Here is a 17,632-nt window from a genome sequence, read left to right on the forward strand (position 1 = left end):
CCCTTGCTTACCAAAAGAAAAAATACAATCTCCCAGAGAACCAGTGCTGAAACCAGTGCCGATGTTTTGGAATATCTGGTTAAACTTTGAACGATAGGTGCTCTTTATATATATATATATATATATATATATATATATATATATATATATATATATATATATATATATATATAATTATTTAATCAAAAAATATTAACGGAAATTCCTCATATTTCCCCTATATAACATAATCAAAACATACTACAGATATTTGATATCAATGATACCATTTAATAACGGTTTTAAGCCACAAGCACGGCGAAACGAATTGAAGAGAAATATAAATCAAAAATTAAAACGACAAATACATTTTGAAGCTATTGTCACTACATCGTACCCAATTTAAATCACGTGTCCACTGTACTGCACCAGGTGAACGTCATCAAAACCTGTGCAAATTATTTCTAAAAGTACCAGAAGTACGAATACATTGCATTTCTCTTAAGTGCCAAATGTGTTTTTCTCTCTGATGGTCAGTCTTGTGTTTGAGATTTCTCCGAATTTGTTTACATTCACGAAATAATGTCATATACCTGTTACGGCAAAAAATGATTAAAAACTGATTAATTCAACCTCTTTGCACTTTGACCACTGCCAAAATTAAAACAAACAAAAAAATTGAATCGTTATCGTAAAACCGAAAGAATAGCGTGCACCCCCCAAATTTCAATTTCATTGTCCATGATTCCGTTCCTTTTGTGGATTATCGACTCTCCCATGGACATTCACCAAAGAACAATAAGTGAGTGAGTCAAAAATCAGCTTTTCTCAGTTCTGTTAGTAGATTCACCGTGAATAGTGTTTGAAAAGTTTAAGTGACATGGTCCGTAGTAATCCAAGTCAACGGCTGTGGAACATGAAATGGCGTCCAGCGCTTCCCGTGTTCCACGTGAAGATCACTGACTGGAGAAAGAAGGCAACAGCGTTGGTTGGTTGATTGGTTCTTTGGTCATCACGCCATGGATCGTCAAGTAACATCCTGGTTTAAAGAGAAATGAGACAAAGATTATATTTTATTGCCAGCTTCTTTCATGATTTTTGTAGATGATCGTTGATGTGAGGGAAAACAAAAGACTGAAAAATCAGGATTGAAAATTAATGCTTTCAAATCTGATAAGTAGGGTGTGATATAAGTTTTTTTTAGAGAAAAAGCATTTTCTGGGGAATGCCGTGTGTGTGTGCGCGTCTGCGTGTTTATATGTGTGTGTGTGAGAGAGTAACTTCAGCAATCTATGACTTGCGCGTTTAATTTCCAGACAAAATACAAGCCGCTTACGTCATCAGCGTCGTTAGGGGAATCTGGGAAACGGCTTAGATGTCACCTGTGGGAAGGCGTCAAGAGCGACAACATCGTTCCATGGAAGTCCGTCCCAATCTCCACATATCCCTTCCATGAGGCCAGACCAGATCGGAGGAAGGTGAATCTGGAGACAATGTCGGGCTACACGTATCCACATGTCGAACAGGACGGCTGGCAGGTGCGTGCTACGCACCTCAATGTACCAATCGCCAGCTATCAGAATTACCGCGATTTTAAAACCGCCCTCTGTGTGGATCTCACCTCCTACAGTACCGGGACCAAGGCCCACAAAACCAACCCACAGTACCGGACCAAATTCCTGTCCAACCTGCAATGATGACAAAATCCCGATATCGTTATCTTCCCATAATAATAAGCGTTAAATTCATAACTACATAAGGACTTAGATAGCGCAACCTCTACCAAGACGAATAATAAAGTAGTAACAATTAATTCATTAATTATTCATCAAATCGTCTTATTTCTTTTTTGTTCATTTCTTACCTCTCCTGAAAATTTCATGAAATTGGCCAATTTGTTACCTATTCTGAAACTTAATCATTAAATACTTTACTGGTAAATGGATCATCGGCAAATTCTGATAATTTTCTTTTGCTCATTACAGACCTATGCTGAAAATTTAATTAAAATCAGTACATAATTATTATTCATTAATGGATCATCATCAAAATCCAATCATTACTTCCTCATGTAATATGCGAGACAGTCAACCCCAAAACCTGAAAGTGAGTCCAAACTCCCTGTGAGAGACAGCAGTGCTGCAGAGCAAATAAATGAACTGGAGAAAGCCATAGCCTGTAGTCATGTTAGTAGCAGAAAAACCAAAGTATCAGTCAGCAGTGAGAAGGCCAGGTTAGCAGCAAGAAGAAAACTATTAGAAGTAGAGGCAGCAGCACTGAAGGCACAGCAGCAGCTAGAAAAGGAGGAGATGGAAATTAAGTTAAAGCGGGAATTGGAAGATCTGCAGATGAGACAGAGGAAGGCAAGTTTACGTTTAGAGGCAGACATTTCTATCACAGCAGCAGAAGAGGAAGCATTAGAGCAAAAGGCACCAGACAGTTTACTCTCTGCACGCCACAGTAATCAGAGTATTAGTGATGACCTCACCAGTGAAAACCTTGCTGAACATGATGCAGTTCAACCAAGTTCCCAGAAAGAAGTAAGTGCATGGGTTGAAAGTGTTAAGCCAGAGGAGTGTGTACCTAGTGCCATTCAGATACAGCGGAGATTAATGGACATTGCACTCTTACCTAAAACAGAGATGAGCAGTTTTGATGGCAACCCACTGAAATATTGGTCTTTCATACGTACATTTGATAGTGTGGTAGAAAAAGAAACTATTGACTGTGCTTCAAAACTTTTGAGGTTAGTTCAGTATTGTTCTGGAAAGGCGAAGAAAGTTATGGAATGTTACTTAGCTATGGAGCCAGCCCTGGGGTATAAGAGAGCAAGAGACTTGCTGAAGCAGAGGTTTGGAAACTCTTTTATTATACTGAAGCTTGGATAAAGAAAGTATCTGAAGGGCCGTACATAAAACCCAATGATAAGATGGCATTAAGAGACTTTTCTGATGATTTACAAGTATGTTTAGAAACTTTGAAGGCAAGTGATCATCTCCAAGAAATCAACACCCAGTCAGCACTTGTTAGAATAGTAGCAAAGTTACCAGCTTATCTTCAGTCCAGATGGAGGAATCAGGTCTTAGGGATACGCAGACAGGACAGACAATCCACTATAGGGGCCCTCTCACAGTTTGTCCAGGATGCAGCTGATGAAGCAAATGACCCAGTTTATGGTAACCCCTTTGATCAACAGAAAACAGTTCAGAAAAGCAGGCCAAACAGAGGTCAAGACAGGAGCTCCAGTTACAGTGCTACAACATCCAGTTTCCAGCCGCAGCAGACCACATCTAGGCCAGAGGCTGATAAGATTTGTCTCCGTGCAGTGGCCATCATTCTCTTTTTGGTTGTGATATATTCAAAGGCATGAAGGTTGAGGATCGCTTCAAATTTGTACGTTCAAACAGGCTGTGTTACAATTGTCTTAACCCTGGTCATGTTGCACAGAAATGCGGTTTAAAAAGAGTCTGTTCAGTTCCAAACTGCGGAAAAAGACACACAAAATTTCTCCACATGCCAGTGCCAGGTTTCCAAAGAGGAGTCGCAACTAACACACCACAGAGCACCTCTAACACAACCCAAGGTAGCAGTGGTTACATAGGTCAAGTATCCCATCCAAGCAACATGATGAGCCATAACAGAGTTGTTTTACCCATAGTTCCTGTGACAGTCAGAGGAGTCGACTCTCCAATTGAGGTAACAACATATGCTCTTCTTGATAGTGGATCTACCCATTCATTTTGCTCTGTCGAACTATGTAGAAGGCTACAGATTAGAAGCACCACCAGCACCACTATGTCATTAACCACACCTGAAAGGGCCAACAGTAAAGCGGAGGCTTCAGTGGTGAGCTTGGAAGTCAAACAAGTTGGAGGAAGTGATAAAGTGTTACTACCACGTGTATTCACCAGAACACGGCTGCCAGTCAACATAGAACACATGGCAACACCCACAGGCATAAGGCAGTGGTCACACCTCAAGGATCTGCAAATACCGCCTGTAGATGTTAAGGATGGACCAGTGCCAATGGACAACTGCCAAGCCAGGACAAAGGAGCCTAAAGTGACATCAAACCTTCTACCATTAGAAGATCAGGTCGCAAAATTTTGGAAAGTTGAAGACATAGATGATCTTACTGATGAGAAGGCCATGTCATACAATGATAAGAAGACACTAAGTATGTGGGAAGAAACCTTGCAGCAGAATGAAGATCTTCATTATGAAGTTTCTATTCCATTCAGAAAAAAGACCACCAACATTGTCCAATAATCTTCAGATAGCCCAGCAGCGACTAGGAAATCTGCAGAAAAAGTTGACAAAAGACCCAGTTTTGAAACAAAACTATTGTTGCTACATGAAAGATATGTTAGAATGTGGATATGCAGAGAAAACACCTTTCTCAACTGAACAAAATGACATGCCTACTTGGTATTTACCTCACCATTCAGTGATAAATCCCAGAAAACCAGAGAAAACAAGAGTTGTATTTGACTGCTCAGCAAAATACAAAGGGACTTCCTTGAATGAACAAGTATACCAGGGGCCGGATCTAACTAACAGTCTACTAGGAGTCCTACTTAGACTCAGAGAAGAGCCAGTGGCAATAATGGCAGACATACAGTCCATGTTCCATCAAGTAAAAGTTCCCCCCAGTGAGAGAAGTGTGTTGAGTTTTTTTTTTTTTTTTTTTTTTTTTTTTTTTTTTTTTTTTTTTTTTTTTTTTTTTTTTTTATGGTGGCCAAATGGAGACTTGTCTCAACCAGCTGTAGACCACAGAATGACAGTACATTTATTTGGTGGTACATGGTGTCCCAGCATTTGTAGTTTCGTCCTCAGACATACAGCTGAAGTGAACCAGACTGGTTGTGATGAATCAGTTGTGGAAACAGTCAAGAAAAATTTCTACGTAGACGATTGCCTAAAGACACTACCAGACGTGGAAACTGCAGTGAAGTTCATTCCCCAGTTATGCGAGTTGCTAGAATCTGGATGGTTTAAACTTAGTTTAAACTTAGTGGATGAGCAACAAACATGAAGTCTTGGAATCTATCCCAGTCCAAGAGAGAGCCAAAGGGGTTGAAGTCAACCTCAGTCAACAAGCGTTACCTACAGAGAGAGCTCTAGGTGTTTATTGGAATGTTGAAGAGGATGTTTTTGTTACAAGATTGCTCTTAAAGAGAAACCTTTGACGGGAATAGGTATTTTGAGTATGGTCAGCAGCATATTTGATCCCTTAGGTTTTGCCAGTCCATACATTTTGCAGGCAAAGAAGATTCTACAAGAGTTAACCAGACAGAAATTACAGTGGGATGAACCAATACCAGACCAGGAGAGAGAGAAGTGGTTGAAATGGCACAGTAACCTAAAAAAGCTCGAAGAAATGAAGATCAATAGATGTGTGAAATTCTCAGTTGACACAGACATAGTTGATCATTCTTTACATTTCTTTTCTGATGCATCAGAAACAGCATATGGAACAGTAGCATATCTTCGCACCGTCTGCAAAGATAGAGTACATTGTTGTTTATTGATGGCCAAATCAAGACTAGCACCAATCAAGAAAGTGACAATACCAAGACTAGAGTTAATGGCAGCGACATTATCAGTGAAATTAAACCACGTGATACTCAAGCACATTGACTTCAGAGTTTCAGAGTCTGTTTTTTGGACAGATAGTGCAACAGTACTCAGATACATAACCAATGAAGACAATCGGTACAAGACCTTCGTGGCCAATCGAGTGACAGTAATCAGAGAAGGTTCACAGCCGAACCAGTGGCACTATGTGGATTCCAAAAGCAACCCAGTGGATGACGTTTCAAGGGGACAAACAGCAGACCGGTTTCACAAAGCAGTAGTTAGTTAGCGATCGGTAGTTAGCCTCTCGCTAGTTAGAGTGCCGTTTCACGAAGCAGTCGCTAGTTCTCTCGCTCGTTATTGTCTCGTTGTTGCCTTGGATATTTAACGACTGGTCAGACCAGTCGCTAACTCTAGAGTTTCATCGTACGCATGCGTAATGAGTGAAATAAAAAGGTTGCTTAGTTACCGTTGTCTGTCGTTTGTCTTTGTATTCAATATGGCGGCTACTTTTCTTGCTATCCGTACCGCCAGACGGCAACGTAGACTACGACGTTTTCATGAAAGGCAGAATCTATTAGAATATACACACGATGATGCAATTTACGAGAGGTTGCGCCTAGCTGTGACAAAAAGAGCGGCAAAAAGGTGGTGGAGATCCTTTACGACGACCTCAAAGCAGACGTTCTTATGCATTTCCAGCCACCAAAAATTGGAGAGTAAGTGCTTTCGTGACACTTTTACGCAAGAGTTCCACTTCCTGCAGACGGTTTCGAGACTACGGTGAGTAACGAGAGAACTAACGACCGAACTTTACGACTGAACTTAGCGATGAGTTAACGACTGCTTTGTGAAACACCCCTCGAAAATCGCTAAGTTTGCTCGTTAGCGAGGTAGTTCAGTAGTTAGTTGTTGTAACTAACTACTGCTTTGTGAAACCGGCCCCAGGACAATTCGTAAAGTATTAAGTGGAGTCATGAGAGAGCAGACCTTAGATGACGAAGGACTCTCTACACTTATGTGCACAGTGGAAAGCATAGTGAACAGTCGACCACTAACATATGTCTCAGATGATCCCAGAGATCCAGAACCGCTATCACCCAATCATTTGCTCCTTTTACGTTCAGGACCAACACTTCCACCTGGTAGATTTCAGAAGGAAGATATGAACAGTCGTGAAAGATGGCGTCACATACAGTATCTTGCTGATTTGATTTGGAAACGTTGGGTGAGAGAATATTTGCCATTATTACAAAGCAGATAAAAGTGGATGACTGTAAGACGTGATATACATCTGAGACATATATGTGATGTTGTTTTAATTGCAGATAACACTCCAAGGAACATGTGGCAAATTGCAACAGTCATTAAAACTTTTCCAGGGAGAGATGGACATGTAAGATCTGCAGAAGTACAAACTGTCAACACAACTTTGATTAGGCCCATAACCAAGTTGTGCTTATTGGAAGAGGTCACAGAATGCAGAACTGTGTGATTTATAGACTTTAGAGACTGTTTCATTACTTTTGTTTTATTATGGTTTATTCAGAGACTATGATAACATATGTTAATTGAATTTCAGTTATTATTCAGTTTATGTTAAAGTCAGAGACTGTCATAACAATGGATTTCATTCATGGAAAGGATATTCATGGAGGACATTTAAGACATGGAAAGTGATCAATGAGGACAATAATTCATGGAGGTTACCATGAAGGACATTGGATAAAGTGACAGTAATTAAACAGTGGACATTGTGTTACTTAGTTTAAGATTGACATTTAAGGAGTATAGTTAACTTAAGATGTACCATATACAGTAGTAATAAAAATTAAGTTTCCGTTGTACGACGTTTTAAAAACGTCAGAAACGTTTTAATCCCTATCCTATGAATAGAAGGGGGCGGACAAACAATGGAGAGCCGTCTAATCCCTTCAAAATTCGAACGCCAAAACACAATAGTTTAGACGTAATAACACGCAATACCTTAGGCGAGTGAACCCCATGACGCCGGTTTCTGTGGTCCAGCGCGAGCGCGACAATCGGCTGTAACTAGGTGTAATTAACAGCAGGATACATCAGCCAGAAGGTACCCATTGTTTGTTGTGGTGATATGATTATGGCTTTAAGAAGCTAGAACCCATGCTAACGCGTGCCACTAAACCGTCTCCCGTGGCGAACTATCATTATGTTTAAAGTGTTGCAAGAAAACTGCAAGTATAATTTAGTATCAGTTATTTAATATAATATGAAGTGTTCCGTAGTCAAAATTGAATTTGTTTAACATGCATCAGCATCGTGCATCAGCTTGATCAACAAATCACCCCGTCTCAAAAAGTTTAAAGATGCTCCGTACATAAATTCGCGCCCTGTGTAAAAAAGAAATTACAGTTTAGAAATAACAAAGAAAGAAACAGTATTAAAACAATTTATTCATATAACAAGCTGACGTGTTGCCTCAATTAAGTCACATTTCATATAAAATAATTCAAGCCAATCCGTAAATTTAAATAATAGAAAAACTTAATAACTAAATAAATAAATAAAATTTGACATAAGTCCATGGGGATTTTTCGGTAACAGGTCCACTTTTTCAGAAAAAGATCCCCCCCCCCCCTTTGAAATTGTCAGCAGGGCTTTAGGTTTAACAGTCTAAGATTTATTCAATATGGGCAGTTAACTTGGACCAGTCTTGTTTCATTTACTTTGCGAATGAAAGTCTCCGTCGTTAACGTAAATTTCCAATATAATTTTACATCACTTATCTGATTTAACAATCTTATTGTTTAGGTTTTGTTTAAGGTTGTATAAGAACAGATAATGATCGAGTTTAACAATAGATTGAGGGCTATAGTAAGTCCCTCCTCTTTGGGCGATGTCTAAGACTGTTAATTCAACATACATAAACATGTAGTGTGACCACACTGTCAGCCATCCCCCTTGTTGCACGTTGCAAGCAATTTGTCTCATAACTATGACAAGGCGTTCTTTTTTCTCGTTGTTGTTTAAAAACGGACCACTTTGTCAAGGCTAACTGCTTAGCTCTTTGCGCGTCATATGTACTTAGCTCTTTGCGCTTCATATGTAAACGCTAAGATATGAATGTTATACTGGGTAGTTGATTGTTTTGCCCGGGCGCCGCGCTTATGCTTTCTTACTAGAGCGATCTAGAACAAGTCGCTAGTTTGCCCTGTTTGTAACTGTAGCAAATATGTTCGACATGCCGTTTCTGCACGACAGCCGGAGACACAGTAATTGTATAAGGCATGGTTTAAGCTTGTTCGAGAGATAATAACAGTCGCGTTTAACAAAAGATAGTAAGACCCCCTCCTCTTTAACTGATGTCTTACACTGTTAATATTGACCGCACTTTCATATATTATGTAATACACTGTCAGACTTTCCCCTGTTGCACGTTGGTGTTGGATTGTACTTGTGCCTCTGTCAATGCACCTCATTTAGTTTAATTTTTTTTTACCGCATAAACCTTTATGGTTTAAAGTAATTAGTTTAGTAGTAGGAATAGGATGGTTGGACAAAAAGCTTCTAGTCAACTGGCTTAGACCTAGGGTGTGATGCTGTTATCATCCGAGGAAACACCTACACTGAATCCTCTTCCTGAAATCCCCCTAGCTGAAACAAAAAATGCCCCTTGAATCGGTCCATTTTTAAAGCGTCGAATCATTTTTGATATCATTGAGCGTCTTTAAAAAAAAGCTTTTAAGTGACAAAAACAGAACCGTGTGGTGATTGTATATTAAAGCGTAGGTTTATTCATCATGATCTATTTTGTAAACAATACTTGCCTAGATTTTACTTGGATTAATCATCGTCACTGTTTGGCTACTCGCCTATAATGCGTGCTGAACGACAGACAACTTATAAATATTATATGTGTTACTGTGTATATAACCAAGTTAAAATAGAACAGTGTCGGTGATTTAATCCATCGAACACATTTATATTTCTAATTTTAAAACCAGTGTTAGGTTTACATCAAGTCAAATTAAGTAAACCTAAGTAAATTAAGCCTGTTTCTAGTTCATCCACGCTGTAAATGCATGAAGGATAACAAGTCTCCGTAGCCAATTAACTTTCACAATGCCCTGTGCTTTAGAGTCCCATGTTATACAAGAAAATAAATATGGCCTGAGAGAAATATAAATATGAGGCCGTGTATGAAGATGTTTCAAATAATAAAAATCAAGAATTTAAACATGTTAGGTACATGCACATCACTTAATAACTCATTTCACAAAAATGTCATCTAATTTTTCAGATAAACCTCCACTTTTATCGATCTCAACGCCTTGTCTGATGTTTACATGTAGGCGGTATACTATAATATTATTTGCGAACAATATCAACAGCGACTTGATATCGTTGCCTGTTTTTCACACTTTTAAACAAACTCATGAAGGGTTAATAAAAGGATTCGCGTTGCGACATCTATCTCTTTCTTTCGAACAAGCAAATTAAGGGCTGACCCGAAGTAAGCTTTCATAACTAATTTCTCTTTGACTGTACAAGGGTATATTGTAATTACTCCACTTGGTCGCCTCCATTGTCTTGTAACAGTGACAAAGAATGTTTTCACACGCTAGTTTACATAACTCCTTTGCCTTGTGTCTTTATCAAGGTTATAATCAGTTTGAATAGGTTGTCTTGCCTCACTTAAAAAGGGAGTTGTTCTTCACACTGGTTTTTGCCTAACTTAAGGTAACCTACTTTGTACAAATATGGTTTTAATAAATCGCCAAAATCATAACACTAGTGAACATTGTGTATCAAACGTTTTGATACGATTAAATAAATGTGCAAGAAGGGTTACAGAATGAGTTACTATTTACCTCCCCCCCCCACGCCCCCCCCCCCAAAAAAAAAGCTCTTTTGATTTCGAAATGAATTTGTTTTTAACGCAAATAAGTCCAATACCCCTTTCACGTCTCAGTCATTGTACAGCATGTTGTAATCGATATCTAAAAAGTTAATTTTTGTACCCCGCCTTTCAGTGTTTATTGTGGTGCTTAATTGCTTTCATCGGGGACACTGCCTGTTGAGGTTACAATTACGTCGCTAGCCAATCTTCATAGGTTACTGGAATATATCTAAGTACACATAAAGCTTTGTAAAGTCTCTTTTGTCACACATCATAGTTATTGAATTTTGTCTTGAATGAAAAAATACCCTCAAATTATCGTTTTGTGCTTAAACATTTCATAACTTGAACCGAAGTTTGATATACAGTGTACTGTAGCTACAATGACATTCCTCAAGTTCGGTCTGCTGGGGGAGGGGGGCATTCAAATGATAAACGAAGAAGTCCAGCTGTAAACAGCAGCGGTTTAAATGATCGCTATCTCGGTTCCTTTTTCTTTGACAGCACCATTGAAAATATTAAGGGAGAAAGTCACACATACCCACGGCGTTGCTTTGTCTTCAACATTTCCTCCTTCCTGCTTACTGCAATTATTATCGTCAATTAATGAAACCGAGAAAGCAATTAAATGATGGCACATCGAATATAATCACTAGGTGCATTTCGCTGAGTGTAAACAAGATCTAGCGAAACATTTTATTTCAAAATAAATTTATATGTGATTTTACCTCTGTCGTTTGTTTTATTTCAAACAAAACGATTTCCTGAAAGACCAACTTTAAAATGTATGTCTATTCAGCAAAAGAATGTAATTTAATACAACTATGAGTAATGTATTTAAACTACGGCCGTACAATGTATATGCAATGGCCATGTGGGATTATAATTGCATACCTTGATGCAAAACAGTCTATCGTTTCTCCCACCGCGAGTCCCTTTAATTAATGTATTGTTTTACTCTTTACCCTTTTTATTTGACACTGTCTCTGTTTATCTCCCCTTTTCCTTTCTTTTGTAAGAAGGAGGGCAAATAATTAAGCATTCAAAATATGCATCACCAATCTTCAGAAAAGAATGAGTGAATGAACCATTGGGCTGGCCCACAACGTCCGACACAGCAGAATAAATTAAATAACAGCTTTCACAGATTTAACTGCAGTTAGCTGTATAGTGTCACTATATACATAATCCGCTGCACGCGCGAAGCTGTTGAACAAAAGGATAGTTTTCTATGGAAGACCTTTTGTTTACATAAGTACTCTAAGGGGGCGTGCCTACCCAGGCGACAAGGGGATTAGGCTAGTAACTATATTCCGTCAGAATCGTTTAGCGACCCTATCATTATCACACTCCCTCTATTGTGTTTTCTGACGTTATAGTTGTATCTAATCTTCTTATGGTAGATGGAAAAAATGCACACATAAATAATATTAGGACTGTAACTGATATGTTTATGTTATAAAATGTACTTCATACAAAGAGAGTTAAGTTCTGTCCTTTAGAAGTATATTAGGTAAATGTTCGTTTTATAATCTCACATTTAAGGGGCCGGTGTAAAGGACATTACCTGACACCCCTACTGTTTAATGTAGTCCACTTATCACCCCTATCAATAATAGACACTGCCACCAAGCATGAGCAGTTGATTACACAGAAAGCTTAGATGCAAGCAGTTGAATTATATGCAGACATCCAAGAAGTTAGAAATTTGGCATACAAAAGAGGACAAAAAAATTGTAAGTTTCATTTACTTTACTTTAATACAACTGCCATTGTTACTATCAAATTCATATTGACTTCAAATTTAGTTTTAGGTAAATATATTGTGGTATTTACAAGTCTCAGTAAAATTTGGGTGTGGACTCGTGGATAATTTCAAAAGAAGTGTCATTTTTCTTTATTATTTAATGTATTCACTTTATTAATATTTATTTATCTGTTTGTTTCTTTATATCTATATATATAATGTGCTCTAGGGTTTTTGTCAGTTATTTAAGCAATTTTTATTGTATCTTATTTTACAGATTTGAACCATACACACATAAGTATCGTCACACAAGTTTGTGTAAAGAGACAATAAATCAACCGTATGAGTGCAAATACAGTCTTCTCTTTTGTATTGGAGTGTCACGCGTCACAACAATGATAACAAAAACATAACCCTCTTGTTGGAGGAAGTCTAAAGCGCAAGAAAAATAATTAAGTAATAATTGACAATAATTAACAATTTCATTGGCCTCTTTTTCAGCTATCCTGAAAATTTTATCAAAATCTATCCACAATATATTAATTAATTAATGGGCCCCTACCAAAATTTAACCACACCTTCCTTGGTCAATTTGCGTCCAATATTGTATCCTGTAAGTTTCATCAACATCTGTATACACTTAATTAATTGACTAGCTAATTTATTTATTTACTCATTAAGTGAATAATGGGTCATCACAAAAATACAATTATTTCTTCTATGGGACATTTGTGACCTTTCCCGGAAATTCTAGTAAAATCCGTCCATTACTTTTTGCGTACCGCTGTCCACTGTGAAACAAAGAAGCAAACAAACAAATAAAATTGCTAATAAAGCAAAGGATTGCTAAATAATATAACATATATAAATGACTCTCACATGCATGAAAACATATTGCAACAACATAGGTACGATATAGTGAAGAACGAGAGTAAAATAAAAATTCCCTACGTACACCTGGCTAACCTCTGACCATGAGCTGGGTTACCCATCTTATGTCACCCTAGAGCAATTAGTATATTATAAATCCATCCCCTTATTACGTCTAACGATTACAAAAAGTGTGCTGTCAACAGTTTGTTGACAAGTGTAAACATTTTCCTGGCACTTTTTTTCGGACAGGTATTGAAAAATGTGTTGCTTTATACAGTATAACGCAAGGGCAGCTTACCAGTTGTAAAGAACGAAATATGTAAATTAACTAGATGGTGTTAATTGGTAGCCATTGCAAATTAATATACAGAATCTGGAATCCCCCGAAAGGGGATTCCAAAGTAACATACATACAAGAATACCAAGTAGAACTGAGTGCACACTTTAAAAGCTGTACACATCAGAAGGATCAAAATCAAAACCTGAATACGCTGTTGAGTGATGCACATATACATGTAGCTGCCACTATTTCTGAAGCCAGGCAGTACTGCAATGGTGTTTCCGGTATTTCTTTCCAAGACTACCCAATTCTCATTATTATAAATTAATCATTAATCAAATCATAGGTACAGATTCAATATAAGACTTTGCTCTTAACTGTTCACTCTTTGCTGGGGACATACATCAAAACATAAACAAACAAACAAACAAACAAACAAACAGACTGACCAACATATCTCAAAATTGAAGTTCAAAGTAACAAACGATGGACAAAACTAATTAAGGCTACAAAAACTAACTTCTCCGCTGTAGGGGGTAATAATGGGAATACATTGGGCATCGTTATTAGTGTCAATTATATGACAACCATGTATACATCAAGTACAAAATTTAATGTGACTAAATTTTCACGGGACGGTGCAATTCTTACCTTTTGGGAGCAGTATACTAAGTGACTTGAGAGAGAGAGAGAGTGAGAGTACAAAAATTAGTTAAACCTACCGTTATATTGTACAGTCCAGCTGGATCTGGATTCTTTTTGTACTCGATGATCACGTAGTGATCAAAGATCTTGAATTTCACTGCTGACAGACGAGTCTTCGGACCTCCATCAAAGAATTCATGTTTCGTCATTATATACCAAAACCAGCTATTTAGGGGCCTTGCCATTATACCTATATCCCAGGGCCAGGTGTCAAATCTGAAGGCCAGCCCATCTAACGTAACATAGCGGATATCACCATGCGCATGGCAATCTTGGACCACGGTAAGGGGGACTTGAATGAAAAAGGAACACTGGTTTGGATACATTCCAGTACCTCCATTAAAGATCTCACTAAAGGTGAATGCATCCGATACGCAAGAAACAATCGAAATGTGAATTTTCAAAAAAAAAAAAATGTGAAAAGCTTTGTAACCGATGGTATAAAAATATGTTGCCTGGAATACTTTTCTAAAACCTACAAACATCAACAAACACATATACATGTGGTGTTCATTAAGTTCTGTGGTGAGTTAAAGGTCACCCACTTATGGCAAAAAGTTAAAAGTTAATAGCTTTTCTACCGAATACAGTTCTGGCAAGGCGCTTAGACGCTTAAAATAGACCTTTTAGCTCGACGATTATTCAGTCAAAATGTTTCGAAGGTGACTGTAAGTTTATAATTGATGAGAGAAATAAACTGAATATTTTGGCAGCGGTAGGTAGTTTTCATTTATATTTAAGTTAAAACATTTATATTGAAATGGAATAAAAAAAAGAGGGATTGTATTTAAGAGGAACAAAAAGAGGAATATAACACCCTCCGATGCGTAGGCCTACTGTGAAAACCGTGCAAGTTTATACGTTTATACTTTTAAAACAGTTATTTCCTTTGTGAACGATTGTAGATCGACCCTAATTTGGGTGCACAGCTGGGTGCATAGCGGAATGTCTCGCTTCTTTTTGTTGCCAACTTACTGTTATGATTAGCTTATCTGTATTTGACTTGACGCCGGGAGGGGGCGTGGCAATCTTTTCAACTGATTACACTCGTATTTTGGTATGAATCTCTCAGGCTATTGTAGCGTCGAGAGAACATCTGGACAGTCAAACATACAGGATCGAAGGTGTATACTTAGGTCTTATCAACTGGTCAGTTATGCATACACTCGGCTTAATTCAACTTCGCTGAGATCAATCAGATTGATTGCTTGACACCATGACTTTTCGGGCAGCTATAGGGGTGATCAATTATCGAGTGTGCTCTGCCACCGGAAACTTTTTCAATTCGTTTTGAGTTTCGAGTTACAGGCTACTTATTCTCGCTGCATAGTGCGTAAAAGAAATGGAGATTGCGCGCTCGACAGGGCCAAATGGTATATATGCCTCACAATTTAAAGATTAAAGTCAAATCTAGGGGAGAGTGGGGTCGAGAAAAATTGGCAGACTTTAGCGAGTGTGGTATAAAAGCTAACGTTAACAGCATTTATCAATTGATCTTTTCTGTTTGTTTTCTCTAAAGTTCCATCGAATGTGAAATCATCTGACTGCAGAGTATAAAACAAGATACAAATTTATATATCCGTGTGTATGTGTGTGTCTCACATTTCGGTGTATATTACTGTCTCCTGTTTTCTTCCATTAATGTGTGGGCTGAAATTCTTAATTTATATAATATTTGTCGATATTTTAGTGAATTATCATTTACCCAAGTCATGCAGCAAGTAAAAGGCATTTGTCATGTTTGTCTACAAAGGACATTTTGATGTAACATCTAACACAGTCCTGATTTAAGTTTATAGTGTAACTTTCTTTCTTAAAATGAAATTTGTCGGCAACATGTTAAATTTGTTTCGTTACAAGAATTGCAGCTTTACAAATTTTACGTAAAACACACTTTTGGGAACTTAAACTCTTTACCCAGTTCCCCATAATATACATCTGTAATAGATGACCGACGCGTTAGATGACCAAACTTGTTGAAAGTTGCAGCCGAATACTATTTTTCTGTTTTTGCCTACACACACACAGAAAAAAAGGGTACAGCGTGCACAGAAATGTACATAACCTTCTTTGATTTTGTAGAAGCTAAGTATTGGCAACGCATAAGTATTAAGTCCCCAAGGCCTGTCCAGAAATTGAGAACTGTCAGTTCTTTAAAGACCATGGGCATAGGGTTCTTTAATAATTTGATCGTCTTTTGTAATATATATATATATATATTTTTTTTAATATGACTCTTAAAACAAATAAATACCTTATCTGAACCAACTATTATCTTTGATGTTTAAACAAAAGGAGTTGCAAAATGTATCTTTTTTGTCTATTTTCAAGTTAAAAAAACATCATTACACGTAATGATTTGCTTCGGAAATGATAACAGTGTGTAGTATCAGAGATCTACTCACTACATTATACTCTCGTTTTGGTAATTTTAGTACACAGGCACTTTAAAAGGCAGTCTAGGTTAAGTCTTCAACGATAAATCTTCGTTTTCTTATTCAGTCACGTTTGCAATATTAGTGAAAATGCAACTTACATACTGGACCGGCGGGCAGTTCCATCTGATCCATGAGTGGAAGGTTAGCTATTTCAGCCATAGCATCGTCTCTTTGATCCAGTTCCTCCTGAGTAAGAGGGATGGGACCCGCGCCAGTAACGGTTGTCACTGTTGTCAAAGCGATGATCAGAAGCACGGCCACGCCTCCTTGTCCTGTCATCTTCAAGAGAGTCCCCTTTTTGTCAAATGTGTAGCAGAAGGACAAACGGCATCTGCGACTCTCTTTCCCCCGTTCTTCTTATTTATTCAAATTTTAAAGGTGGGCACGCAGCAATCCTCCACGTTGACAAACTGAAAGTGCGCATGTGCGCTCTGTTTATGTGCATAGGTTGGTGCAGAGGAGTTGTGGGTTTTAGAAATAAAAATAAAGAATAAAAGAAACCAGGACAGTGAGATAGAGAAAGAAGAAATTCAAAGAGCATTTAATATCTCTCTTACTCAATTTTACTGTAAATTCCAAAGCATTCTATGGTGGTCTTTGTCATTTCGCTGCAGGTGAGATCTTCTGAGACGATTGTAAAATAATCCGAAGGACCGTAGCCTGGGGGTTCGGAGGGTTCCAAAAATCGCCCTTTTTGCGGGAAAGTGTCTCCTCTGAGTAAAATTTGATCTAGGCACACAAAGATTTCATAATAAAAGTACCACATTTTTTTCAGAAAAAGAGCCCTCCCTTTTGAAATTGCTAACTACTGGCCTGAATCTAGTCCAAATGTTTTATTTTAATACTTTTTAATTCATAAATTACTTTTCAACTACAAAACTGTCCTAGGGGTTAAAGAAAATTTAAATATTAAGACCAGGGTGAATCTGCTGTATATTATAGAAGTGTACGAATTTGCCAGTCACCCCCATATTGTGATAAAGCAATGTCTGTGAGCTACATGCAGCCCATCCCCACGTCTTTTCTTTCTCAGTCAACCAGTTTTAATGCCTCACAATATTACAAATTTTATGCTCAGTGGATTATAATCTACAAACTGAATGTCATCCCAGACATCAGACAAAAATTAGCAAACAAGTGGACAATAAAAAGTG

General features: G+C 37.9%; 1 protein-coding gene across 1 annotated transcript; it reads right to left on the minus strand.

Annotated features, from left to right (window-relative positions):
* Positions 1 to 249: 249 nt before the first annotated feature.
* On the minus strand, positions 250 to 16,758 carry LOC147762040 (uncharacterized). Its single transcript, XM_087012067.1, has 4 exons — positions 16,577 to 16,758; positions 14,058 to 14,332; positions 1,316 to 1,667; positions 250 to 1,018 (listed from the first exon to the last, which is right to left on the minus strand). Exons 1-3 carry the CDS (start codon positions 16,755 to 16,757, stop codon positions 1,329 to 1,331), a joined length of 795 nt encoding a protein of 264 aa, XP_086868193.1. The 5' UTR covers position 16,758; the 3' UTR covers positions 250 to 1,018; positions 1,316 to 1,328.
* Between the last annotated feature and the right edge of the window lie 874 nt (positions 16,759 to 17,632).

The sequence above is a fragment of the Lingula anatina genome, chromosome 4 (genome assembly GCF_051362555.1).
Source record: "Lingula anatina isolate TDL-2025a chromosome 4, LinAna3.0, whole genome shotgun sequence".
Classification (NCBI taxonomy): Eukaryota; Metazoa; Brachiopoda; class Lingulata; order Lingulida; family Lingulidae; genus Lingula; species Lingula anatina.

What these genes read in the sequence shown, in the direction of transcription:
- LOC147762040 (XM_087012067.1), bottom strand. Translation starts at nt 16,757, where the DNA reads ATGACAGGACAAGGAGGCGTGGCCGTGCTTCTGATCATCGCTTTGACA. An exon ending in ACTGCCCGCCGGTCCAGTAT is followed by an intron (nt 14,333 to 16,576) that starts GTAAGTTGCATT and finishes TTTTCATTCAAG; the next exon opens with TCCCCCTTACCGTGGTCCAA. An exon ending in CTGGACTGTACAATATAACG is followed by an intron (nt 1,668 to 14,057) that starts GTAGGTTTAACT and finishes TCATCATTGCAG; the next exon opens with GTTGGACAGGAATTTGGTCC.